At 46.2% G+C, this 11,858-nt stretch overlaps 2 protein-coding genes and 1 pseudogene across 2 annotated transcripts; 1 reads left to right on the forward strand and 2 right to left on the reverse strand.

Moving 5' to 3' along the window:
• Positions 1–447: 447 nt before the first annotated feature.
• LOC127292512 (receptor-like protein kinase HERK 1) lies at positions 448–3,972 on the forward strand. The gene is made up of 2 exons (XM_051321933.2): positions 448–792; positions 927–3,972. Exon 2 carries the CDS (start codon positions 1,295–1,297, stop codon positions 3,818–3,820), a length of 2,526 nt encoding a protein of 841 aa, XP_051177893.1. The 5' UTR covers positions 448–792; positions 927–1,294; the 3' UTR covers positions 3,821–3,972.
• A 142-nt stretch (positions 3,973–4,114) lies between these two features.
• Positions 4,115–8,994, reverse strand: LOC127292520 (uncharacterized). The gene is made up of 7 exons (XM_051321939.2): positions 8,878–8,994; positions 7,502–7,698; positions 5,972–6,011; positions 5,751–5,846; positions 5,351–5,547; positions 5,178–5,264; positions 4,115–4,616 (listed from the first exon to the last, which is right to left on the reverse strand). Exons 2-7 carry the CDS (start codon positions 7,690–7,692, stop codon positions 4,334–4,336), a joined length of 894 nt encoding a protein of 297 aa, XP_051177899.1. The 5' UTR covers positions 7,693–7,698; positions 8,878–8,994; the 3' UTR covers positions 4,115–4,333.
• A 1,918-nt stretch (positions 8,995–10,912) lies between these two features.
• LOC139837903 (zinc finger BED domain-containing protein RICESLEEPER 2-like) lies at positions 10,913–11,656 on the reverse strand (annotated as a pseudogene).
• Between the last annotated feature and the right edge of the window lie 202 nt (positions 11,657–11,858).

Below are 11,858 nucleotides of genomic sequence, written 5' to 3' on the forward strand. Positions count from 1 at the left end.
ATAGATGTATGTAGATATATTATAGTTGTATGTAAATCTACTAGTTGCAAATAATATGAATCGAAGAGAGTTAGTACATGGTAGAGATACATGAACGAAACTTTAACAATTACAAAATAAATTCTAAAAGACAGGGACACAGGGTTCATATATTTTTGGTGGAGCACGGCTTTGAATCAATCAATCCGCTCAAAGCATGTGTTTTAGACATAAGCCGCGTTTTCAAAAAGCAAACCGCGTTCATCGAGCTTTGGCTGCTGCCATTTGGAGCAGAGCTTCACTGAGCTGACAAGACTGTGGGCTGTGGCATACCCAGCTCACCTACTCATCCTACCTCTTCAATGCATCTCCTCACCAACCTGCCTGTCTCTCTGCATTGCGGGTCCACCCATAGTTAATGACCCGCTCCTATCTCAGAAAACTTCCAAGCCTGCCTGCCTGCCGCCGTTCTCACAAGACCCGTTCTTCCCCCAGACCGTCTTTCAGCTGAAATTCTCGCCAACCTCGAGCCATCAGCGTCACTCCAGGACCGCAGGTCTCTATCTCGGATCACCGCGTGCCCAGCCAAGCATCCGATTTCAGTTTGGCAGCTTAGCTCAAAAGGGCTGCGGTGCCTTTTGTTTGCTTCCCCGCTTTGCGCTCCGTCTTGTTCTTGGCTTCTGTAGAGAGAGAGGTGGAGGCTCTGTTTCTTGCTCGCCGGCCTTCCCCGGCCGCCCGGTTCAAGTTTCCGGTGTAAATTCCGGCGAGGTTGTTGATTTGAGCAGAGGGGAGAATCCAGGCGAAGCTGCAAAGGTAACCCCTCCTCGTCCCAGTTGGGGAATTGCTGGGTTGATTCATTTTACTCGACCGATTTTGTTCTGATTCCTGCATGCATGTTGGAGAAGAAAGGTCGATGCTGACCGTGTTCTTATGGACCTATCCTGCAGATCCAGCTCTTGGAGTCTTGGTGGACGGTGACGTGTTCTTCGTTTGGTCATTCCTTCCTTGCCTGATAAGGAAGGTTTCTGTTCCTAGTATCTTGCAGTGGTTTCCCCTCCTGCCCTGCCGGCGACACAGAAATATCGAGCCTCTTGCTTACAGATATGTTGTTCCCCAAATTCCTGAAATGGCCTCAGTGTTGATGGATTGCACGCCTTCGCCTCTGCAAGAATTTCATCATCCATACCAGCCTCTTCAACTGTTGTAGGCTTGTAGCTCCCCCTTTTGCTAGCACTGGCTGACTTGCTGGCTGAATCTTTGTGTGCAATCCATGCATGTTCTATCCTTGTAGCCCCAATTCCCATTTGGATTCATCATGGGTGGCACCACTACTGACCCAAAGATGGCTCTGGCCCTTCTTGGGAGCATCATCTGGGTTCTTCTCCTTGGTACCACCTGCAATGCTGAATTCACCCCTGCTGACAACTACCTCATCAACTGCGGCTCCACGTCCGACGCCACCGTCGGCCAGAGAGTCTTCGTGGCCGACAATTCCGGCTCAACAATACTGACATCCAAGCAGAGCATCGCCGCAAGTGGCTGGACCCCAGGTTCCGACGGTGCCACGCTGTATCAGACTGCAAGGATATTCAGCGTGCCATCGTCCTACTCCTTCAGGATGAGGAGCCGTGGCCGGCATTTTGTCAGGCTACACTTCTTCGGTTTCAGATACCAGAGCTACGATCTTGCCGCGGCCAAGTTCAAGGTGTCGACGCAGGATACCGTCCTGCTCGACAACTTCACTCCGCCGAGCGGTAACTCGCCGACCATCAGGGAATACTCGCTGGATATCACTGAGGATATGCTGATCCTCACATTTGTGCCACTGGGGAGCAACGCGTCTTTCGTCAACGCCATTGAAGTCATATCTGTTCCTGATGATCTGATAGGTGATTCGGCGCAAACCGTGAATCCTTCAGGCCAGTATATCGGCCTCGCAGCACAGCCATTTCAGACGTTCCACAGGATTAATGTGGGTGGAGGCAAGGTGACCGCTGACAACGACACTCTCTGGCGTTCTTGGGATACTGACCAGGACTTTTTCCTCAACTCCACCACCACTCAGCTGGTTACTTCCCAAGCAAAGCTGAATTACAAGAAAGGAACAGCCACCGAGGAGGATGCACCGGACAGCGTGTACAACACCGCAAGGCAGTTGGTTGCGCAGAATAGAAGCAGCTCTGCATCCAACATGACATGGCAATTCAATGTCGACGCCCGTTCGAGTTATCTGGTCAGGTTCCACTTCTGCGACATAGTGAGCAAGGCAACGTATTCCCTCTACTTCGATGTCTATGTGGACGGCTGGTCAGCGACCCAGGATCTTGATCTCTCGGATAAAGGCTTTGGTGCCTTGGCTGTGCCGTACTACACGGATTTTGTCTTGAAATCAAGTGATCCTTCTGGTAAGCTAAGTGTCAGCGTTGGGCCTTCCAGCTTGCCTAATGTGACGCTAGATGCCATCTTGAACGGGCTGGAGATCATGAAGATGAACATCAGCACTGGAACTGTTGAGGTTGTGAAGCCAACAACGCCAAAGAGCAAATTGCCTATCATATTGGGCACTGTCCTTGGATGTGTTGGTGCTGCTATAGTTGTTGCTATACTCTGCTGTGTCCTGAGAAGAAAGAGGAACACGAAGAAGAAGCCACGGCCAGCACCGACAAGTCGACCTTCAAGTGTTTGGTCACCACTCAACCTCAACGGTCTTAGCTTCCTCAGCGTAGGCACCCGGACAACCAGCCGGACCACTCTTACATCTGGGACTAACAGTGACGCGAGCTACCGAATCCCGTTCGCCTTGCTGCAAGCAGCGACAAGTAACTTTGATGAGCAGATGGTCATCGGAGTCGGCGGCTTTGGGAAGGTATACAGGGCAGTTCTGCAGGACAGCACCAAAGTCGCGGTGAAGCGGGGCAACCACAAGTCCCACCAAGGGATCAAGGAGTTCCAGACGGAGATCGAGCTGCTGTCAGGGCTGCGGCACCGTCACTTGGTGTCGCTCATCGGGTACTGCGACGAGCAGAGCGAGATGATCCTGGTGTATGAGTACATGGAGAAAGGCACCCTGAAGGGCCACCTGTACGGCAGCGAGATGCCTTCTCTCAGCTGGAAGAAGAGGGTGGAGATCTGCATTGGGGCTGCACGGGGGCTACACTACCTGCACACCGGCTTCGCGAAGTCGATCATCCACCGCGACGTCAAGTCGGCCAACATCCTCCTCGACGAGAACCTCATGGCCAAGGTCTCTGATTTCGGTCTGTCGAAGATGGGGCCTGAACTGGACCAGACGCATGTGAGCACGGCGGTGAAGGGGAGTTTCGGGTACCTGGACCCCGAGTACTACCGGAGGCAGAAGCTGACCGACAAGTCGGACGTGTACTCCTTCGGCGTGGTTCTGCTGGAGGTGATCTGCGCGAGGCCGGTCATTGACCCATCGCTTCCGAGAGACATGATCAACCTCGCAGAATGGGCTACAAAGTGGCAGAAGAGGGGAGAGCTCGGCCAGATCGTGGACCAGCGGATCGCCGGGACGATCAGGCCCGAATCGCTGAGGAAGTACGGCGAGACAGTGGAGAAATGCCTGGCGGAGTACGGCGTGGACCGCCCGAGTATGGGAGATGTCCTGTGGAATCTGGAGTTTGTGCTTCAGCTGCAGGAGGCCGGCCCTGACATCTCCAATATCGACAGCATGAACCAGATATCTGAGCTCCCTACGGACGCCAGGAGGGTGGGCGCCTTGGAGATCGGCACCGCGGACGAAAGCCACATCAACATCGATTACTCTCAGATGTCGACAAACGATGCCTTCTCGCAGCTGATCAACACTGAAGGAAGGTGAACTGGGCTGAATTGTTTTTCCTTTTTCTTTTTGACAGTTGACGAAGTTGATAAAAGCATATTGAGCTAGAGAAAAGAGATGTTACATGTATTGTTTGTACCTGATGAACAACTGTACAAGTTCTGAATTCAATTAAGCCCTCTTTGAACGAATTGGCAAAGCTGTTAGAAGTTGCTATTCTTTTGTTCCCCTTCAATATGTCATTCAACGTGTTAAATGAGCTGCTTGGAGCACAATTTTTCACCATAGATCCTGATTCCTGAATGAGTGACACCAGTAAAAACCATAACACACAAGAAAAATCATGAAAGATAGTTCAGTCTAGATAATAACATTGTTACTGTCACAAAAACATTGTCTGGTAAACACAAGCCGGCATAAGGCGCAACAAAATTCCGCAAACATGAAGTTTCATGCCCCGACATGGTCTAACAACATTCAGGAGAGTTTGCTCCAAGAGACACAGCAACAATATTTCAAGTTCAGGCTGGAGTGCAGCGTTTGCCATCATGGCTAGGGGCTGGGGCTCCGGCCATTGGTGGCTGGGTGATTGTCGCGGGCTGGACTCTGGCTGTTTCCTCTTGGACTGTGATATGAACCATTTGCTTCAGCTTGCTCCCTTGGTGGGTGGCTCTTGCCATTTGGTACTGGGCTGCGGTTGTTACCCGAAGGTGAGGCACTCCTAGGGCTGTAGCTGGAGCTTCTTGGCCGCCTTTCCTGACGACCAACACCGCGGCCATCCCTCCCTGGAGAAACCATTTCCTCACGGCCATTCCTCCTTGGAGAAGGTGAACGACTGTTGATAAGAAAACCACAAAGTTGATTAGTAATATAATACAGTAGTATATTAGAAAAAGCAACTCAACATGGAGGAATGAAAAACCATGACTTGCACATGTTATAGAAAGTTACTGAGAAGACTCATGGATCAATTTTCTGCAGCTGTCAATTAATTTCTATACATGCCAGTAACATCCATCAAATTATGGGACTCCTAACCAAGGACTGACAACATCCAGCTACGCATAACCAGAAACTTGTTTGCTATACTTCACTAATCACGTATAATTACATCAACAACATAGGCAGTAGCAGGCATCAATAGATAAGACTACCTGAGGTGTACAACTACTTCTGGCTGAAAGGTAAACCTGTTGCAATTAACCAAATCTCTAGCGAGACAATCCTCATAATAGTATTTCATACATCCAGTCCTAATGCTAACAAGATAGATTAGTGTACAAGACATATTCGTCCTTGACATAACTAAACATAATTAAGCACAGAAAAATTGCAGGCACCCCAAAGTTATCATCGTAACAGAGTTCAAATCAATGTGACACATCATACTTCATACCTGTAACTCTTACGGCCCCTGCTGTAACTCCTGCTTCGGCTCCTTTCACGGTGAGGTGATGGGGAACGTGAGTAGCTTCTTCCCCTTCTGTATTTACAAACACTACAAATTAAATGTGCACTAATAAAAAGGTGACATCACAAGGAAGCTCACTAAAGGACGCAAGGAGTTACTTGAGATTCCTAGGACTGTTCTTGCAGTCTCTTTCTATATGACCCTTTTCTCCACAGCGGTAGCACTTGTTTTTCCAGTCGCCAGCATTACAGTCACGAGCCCAGTGCCCCTCAATCCCACAGTTAAAGCAGCGGCCAGACCCAGGAGGGGGTCCTCTGCCCGTGTATTCACGGGAACCTCCTGGACCACGCGGGGTCTAGAAAATCAACGCAAGCTTATATCAACTGAAGTTGGAAAGACAGCAACAGCAAAAAATACAGCAAAGGTGGAACCAACAAGGAAATAGCACATCCTAGCCTGTACTGAAAGAATCTATAGTGATGGAGCAGGAACATGGCTAAATAGCATTTGGGCAAATGGTACAGTAGTAAAGAACATTGATAAACAGTAAGAGCTTACCCCTTTTGCAAACTCAACAATGATGCGGCTCCCATCAATCTCTCGGCCATCAAGCCCATACCTTGCATCATCAGCATCTTGGGGATCGCTGAACTCCTGCAACAAGATCCAACAAATACAACAATAGGGGCGGGCTTAGTATGAACTATCTAATGAAGTAGACAATTAGCCTGACATTCCAGGGAAAGAACATGGAAACCAGAGGTGTAAGTTATACTTACAACAAAGCCATAATCATACTTCAGGTCCACATATCGCACTCTGGAAATGATTGACAGAGAAATGTAAGTAACAAAAATGCATCACCAGTCACCACTTGTCAGTCAAACTAAACATCTACTCTTAAAATAGACAACAGATTTTTTCAAAAGAAGCGCCAAAATCTTCTGTGAACTTTGAAGCAACAGACACCAATTTCCACCAAAGGCACTCCCTCCCACCATGGACACAGAGGTTGGTTAATAGCCCCTCAATACCTTCAACAAGATTATCCAAGTCAAAACTCTAAAGGTTTGTCAACATGTGATGGCAGGTTGGCAACACCTTACAAGCTTGACATCATGACACGATAATATGCATTCATGACACAACCTTCGTGAAAACCCTTTTTAGAGGGAGCATAAAAAATAAATTATAGAAACTTGCAAAATGGGCCTTTCAAATTGCTAGTCTCTACCCACAGGCAAGTCAATAAACAGTAAAATATCGGTAATATTTTACTGAATTTAGGACCAGCTGCACCAAGGACAGCTGCCATTGGATTGATTTTAGGGGCATGTACCTAGTTAGGGGTGTGAGGGAATCTGCTACTGAATAAGCCTAGGCTGTAGTAACCATCATATACCTTCTTTGTTCCATAGCCATCAAAAGTTGTAGCACGGTATATATGAAACTGACGCGTTACATATAAAATTCTTTAGGATGGAATATTTTTTTCTTGAAATATCTTCTATCATCTATATCAAACAAATATTCCCACAATTTCCAAATATTGCTTCTAAAGATTAAAAAATCGTATGCAAAATATTTCAATATTTTGTTAAACCAACAATGAAACATGGTTCGTGAATTTAAAACAATATTCAGTGGCTAAATAAGAATTTTGAAATTTCATAAATAAAATGGATGAACCCTTTTCTGGTATATTTTATTTTTTTTATCAAAAACATAACATTGCTACCAAAACAAATTATGTTAAATCTAATTCTTCATGTCTGTCTATTTATATCTGAGCAATGCATTACTGTAGTACTTTGGTTTCTTTGCAGATCATAAAGATTCAGTAGAAGTTGTGCCAGGCCAAGGCTACTAGGCCTTGTTCACTGTTTCAGACTTTGAACTAATCCTAAATGTATTTGGGCTCTCATAATTTACTCAGATCTCCGTAAATGTCAGCATTCATCCGACAGAAACTGGCTTTGGTGCTGTTGCACCTCCGTCCAGAAACTCCCTTCTCCTAAAACAATCATCATAAGGAAGTAAAATCATGTTCGAAAGACCAGAAATAATCACATTATGAAACATTGATGTAGCTACGTTACACCTCTTCCATATGGTAACCTAGCAAAATGTATTGATAGAACTGGTTTTGATATTCTATTATCATACATATACAGTAATAATATAGAGACTAAGGCAGTACAAATTTAAGCAAGCTAGGTTCAGCAAGTAAATGATTTCCAGGGTACACAAGAAAACATGTTAAATCAACAGGTGCACAAAAGGATAAAGTTCATATCCAATTTCCTCACCTCCCATATTTGCCGAAAAGGAGCTCAACATCCTGGGTCCGGGTGTGCTTAGAAAGATGGCCCACATACAATTTTGTGTTACCGCCGTAGCGATCATACCGATCGTAGCGGTCAGCATAGCGATCGTAACGGTCGTCGTAGCGATCGTAGCGGTCATCATAGCGACCATAACGATCATCGTACCGAGCCATCTTGGACTGTAACACAAAATTAAGCGCATCAAGGCATGCACCAAGAAAATTGTATAACATAAACATATGTAAGCATGCAAATGCGCCTATAAACATTGATCAATATATTCAGAGAATAACATCCAAGACACTTCAATAAAAAATTCCACAAATGGCAGGGTAATCGCATAATGAACTATTACCTATATATCTGGAGGGAATGGAACACACCAGATAACACAAAGTCACTCCAGTACAGGGATGAATTACAAAATTTGCATACAAGCAGCAGTAGATTCACATTCAAACGAACTATTCCAAGCTTACCGGGAGGGGGCGAATACACTAGTCAATACCAGAACAGTTTCATTACGAAAATGCGGTTTCATGTTTTCCAACAGCATATTAACTCTGATGTCAAAAAAACTCTCGCATTGAACAGACTGAGCACACCTCTTCAGGGCGAAAATACAGATCGATAGAGACATACATGAACATGCAAACGCACCTAACTTTTCGTTACCTGTCGCATCATCATTATCTCTGTACATTAGTCTATCTATTCAGTTATGATGAAAGCTTCTATGGAATTTCAGTACAGGAGGCAGTGGAATTGCATCGAAACAAACAAAGCTACGCCCTGCAGTATATACGAAAGGGAACTGGAATTTAACGGATAACACAAAATTAACTGCTACTGAAGATCAGATCATGCCTCGCAACAGCATATCAACTCAAATGACGGACTGTTGTCGCGTACCAGGAGAAGAATTGTCCAACTTTTCGTTTGGGGTGGAACCACCAATCAAACAGCACGAAATCCGTAATACCCTAAACCCTAGCGCGAATCTTCCCCAAACCTATCAAAAAGCCACCAAATGCTAAGGTGGAAGTGTCCATCTACGCAAACCCCTGACAAAGAACAACTTTTTCGTCGTCTCTACCATGCATGATCACGGCAAACCCAGCAGAACTGCAGCCGGAAAACACGCAGCTCGCGAACAAAATCACGCGAATTCCGGGCCTCCCGTCACGACCGCGCGGAACGGGAGAACACCACGCGAAATCCGTGGGGCGAGGACGCAAGCAAGCAAGAACGCGCGCGGCAACCCAAAGACCCTGGGTAGATTAGGGAGGAACCGAGCGGCGGAGGAAACGGACGGAGAGTCGCACGGCGGAGAGGCGGAGGTGGCATTGTCTACTTACCCCGCGGAGCGAGCGGCGGCGGCGGTGAAGTCGGCGGCGGCGTCGTGGCAAGAACCCTAGCCCGGCGACGAGACGGAGATAGGGACGGAGAGGGAGAGGTATCGGCGGCGGTGGTGGGGTACTTATGATGGCCGTGTGGGCTTGGGCCTTCTCGACGGTGGAGATTTGGGTAGGCGAGAGATGGACGGTTTGGGTGAGGCCTGTGGCGTTGTGTTGTTGGTAGGTCCCGGCCTGCAGGGTCACTGGGTAGATGGGCTCACGTGCTCTTTGCGTCGTTTTTGCCAACCGGGCTCTCCTTTGTTTATCCGGATTTCCAAACACGTGGATATTGAATCTCACGGAACTTTTTTTCTTGACAATCAATATCACGTATATTCATAGCAATAAATAGTAGGAGTACATGGTAGAGATACATGAACTGACTCCAACGATTACAAAATAAAGTCTAAAAGATAGTAACAAATCTTCGAGGTCTTTAATTTCTTTCTTCTTCCAGAAGACAATCTTGTACTCTTCTGAAGGCAGCCAAAAAATAGATAACGAACCATAGACCTGTAGATACCGACGAAAGTTCTCCCATAATTTTTTGAGTCGCAATGCCAAGGCTGCGTGCACGCACGTAACCATTAAAGCAGTCATACAACATCGGCAAGAGTACCAACACCAGTATGTCAGGGAATAATAACCGACTAGCTTTGTCATCGTCGATGGAGAGCCGATAGTACGAATCACCATTGTCGAGGACGTAGCAGCCGGGATAAAAACTGCGAGGATAATCCTCCTCGTGGCAACAACGACAAAAGATCCAAAATCGATCTGGAGAAGCAAGATTCGAAGGCCCATACCTAGAAAATTGTGATTGTTCAACACCACCATTGACGCCGGGAAGAAGATCTCGTTGCCGAACGAAAGGCCGAAGATCACTTATTGCAGACGATGCCATCTCCATTGAGGGGAAACCAACAAGAAGGCGGCTACCAAAATCCTAACATAATCTAATGAAAACAATACTTTTATTCGAAACTCCACGCATAGATCGGGTTCCCCACTCCTCCCGACGCCGACGAAGCCGACTGGAGGAAGGGGAACCAATCTATGGAGGAGGATGAACTGGAGGCGGCTAGGGTTGAGACGGCGGCTAAGAGGAAGACTAACTTTATCAATTTCAATATATAACCCAACAATCTCACGGAAATTGATAGCACGGCTGTGAAATAGTGTAGTTTGGTTTAGGGGTGGACATAAAGCTCAAGGCTCGAGGCTCGGCTCGTACTCGACGAGGCTCGGCTCAGGCTCGACTCGGCTCGAAGGATGGACAAGCCAAGCCTAAACCTCCAATTCAAGGCTCGAGGCTCGACAAGCCCGCTCGATGAAGCTCGCAAGCCGGCTCGAAGGCTCGATGAAATAAAAAAAATTGCCATGACCTTTGCTAAACATGTAACATCTCGCAGTTATAAGCAACAATGGAGCATGAATACATCCATAACATTGTTTAACTGAATACCAATAACAACAAAAGCGTCACAAGTTAGAAGCACACACCAATGCCCCCACCATCGCCCAACGCTTTGTGACCTATACCACACCCAATGAAACTTTGTTGTCATTGTGGGCACCCTTGATCCAGCTAGAAGCACACACCAATGCCCCCACCATCGCTGGCTTTAGAGAACTCCTATAGTCATCTAGAACCCGACCCCCGGTGCTGAAGGTTGACTCCGAAGACACGGAAGTGGCTGGTATAGTCAAGAAATTCTTTGCCATCTTTGCCACAACAGGGTATCTATGTGCATTCAGCTTCCACCACAATAGCACATCGAAGCTTTTGTTTAGCAAGCTCTCATTCGCCTCATCGAGATACTTGTCAAGCTCATTCTTTGATGTCTCCAAAGAAGTTTCACTTAAGTACGAGGTAAACTCGCTAGCATTTGAGGGTAAAGAGGAACTATCCATAGTTGTAGATGCGGATGCTCCTGATCTATAATTATCAGCTTTCTCATGACGGTGATACATATCATAGGTCTCGTAGAGCTTTGCTAACTCGGTATCAATCAAATTATATTCAGCAGTAGCTTTCTCATGTGCATAGATCCTTTTAAAACCTCACTTAATGTATTTTAGCTTGTATCTTGGGTCAAGAATAGTAGCAATCACCATCACATTATTGGGTTCTTCCCAATATTTGTTGAATTTGTCCATCATTGCCTGCCCCATAGCTTTCAAATTTGGATTGGTGGATTCACATGCCTCTCTAAGTGCAATCTTTACATTGACAATGTGAGGATAGAATATATTGGAAGTAGGATATGCAGAGCCAGAGAATGCAGTAGAAACCTCAGCCAAACGAGCAAGTATTGGTGTAATGCTATCAAACAATTCCCATTCAGCATTTGTGGGCGTCCATTATCTAACGCATCCTTATAGGCAATGGCTGTTTTTAACACGTTGTATGTTGAATTCCATCTTGTGGTCACATCAAGTTTCAGCCCCTCACCAATTGTCATTGCAAGATTACGACAAATTTCAACAAACTTGAACAACCGAGATACCGACTTCTTTATGTACTTCACAGATTCTCTCACATTGGTTGTCAAATGGGTGATGGTTGCAGTACCATCGGTCACCACCAAGTTGATAATATGAGCACAACAACGAACATGAAAATATTTTGGAACAAAACAATAGGAGCTTCTAGCAGCAAACATAGCCTTCAAATTCCGATTGCTACATCGTTGTTGGCTGCATTATCTAGAGTGATTGAGATGATTTTATCTTCCATCTTCCTCGGACATGATATCATTCTTGTCATAAGAATTTTCTTCCTCATCGGACTCATCTACCGGCTGCACATAGATTAGTCACAATCATTTCGGGACGGAGGAAGCACTATTTAATGTACAAAGGCAGAGAAATAATTTTGGAAATAGTGAAAGGAAAATACCACTACGGGAGAAGTTGCTGCTGTCCACTGTGACTCGGTC

This window comes from Lolium perenne, chromosome 1, assembly GCF_019359855.2.
Source record: "Lolium perenne isolate Kyuss_39 chromosome 1, Kyuss_2.0, whole genome shotgun sequence".
NCBI classification, from domain to species: Eukaryota; Viridiplantae; Streptophyta; class Magnoliopsida; order Poales; family Poaceae; genus Lolium; species Lolium perenne.

What these genes read in the sequence shown, in the direction of transcription:
- LOC127292520 (XM_051321939.2), bottom strand. Translation starts at nt 7,692, where the DNA reads ATGGCTCGGTACGATGATCGTTATGGTCGCTATGATGACCGCTACGAT. An exon ending in CTTTTCGGCAAATATGGGAG is followed by an intron (nt 6,012 to 7,501) that starts GTGAGGAAATTG and finishes AATCATTTCCAG; the next exon opens with AGTGCGATATGTGGACCTGA. An exon ending in AGGGGCCGTAAGAGTTACAG is followed by an intron (nt 4,617 to 5,177) that starts GTATGAAGTATG and finishes TCTTATCAACAG; the next exon opens with TCGTTCACCTTCTCCAAGGA.
- LOC127292512 (XM_051321933.2), top strand. Translation starts at nt 1,295, where the DNA reads ATGGGTGGCACCACTACTGACCCAAAGATGGCTCTGGCCCTTCTTGGG.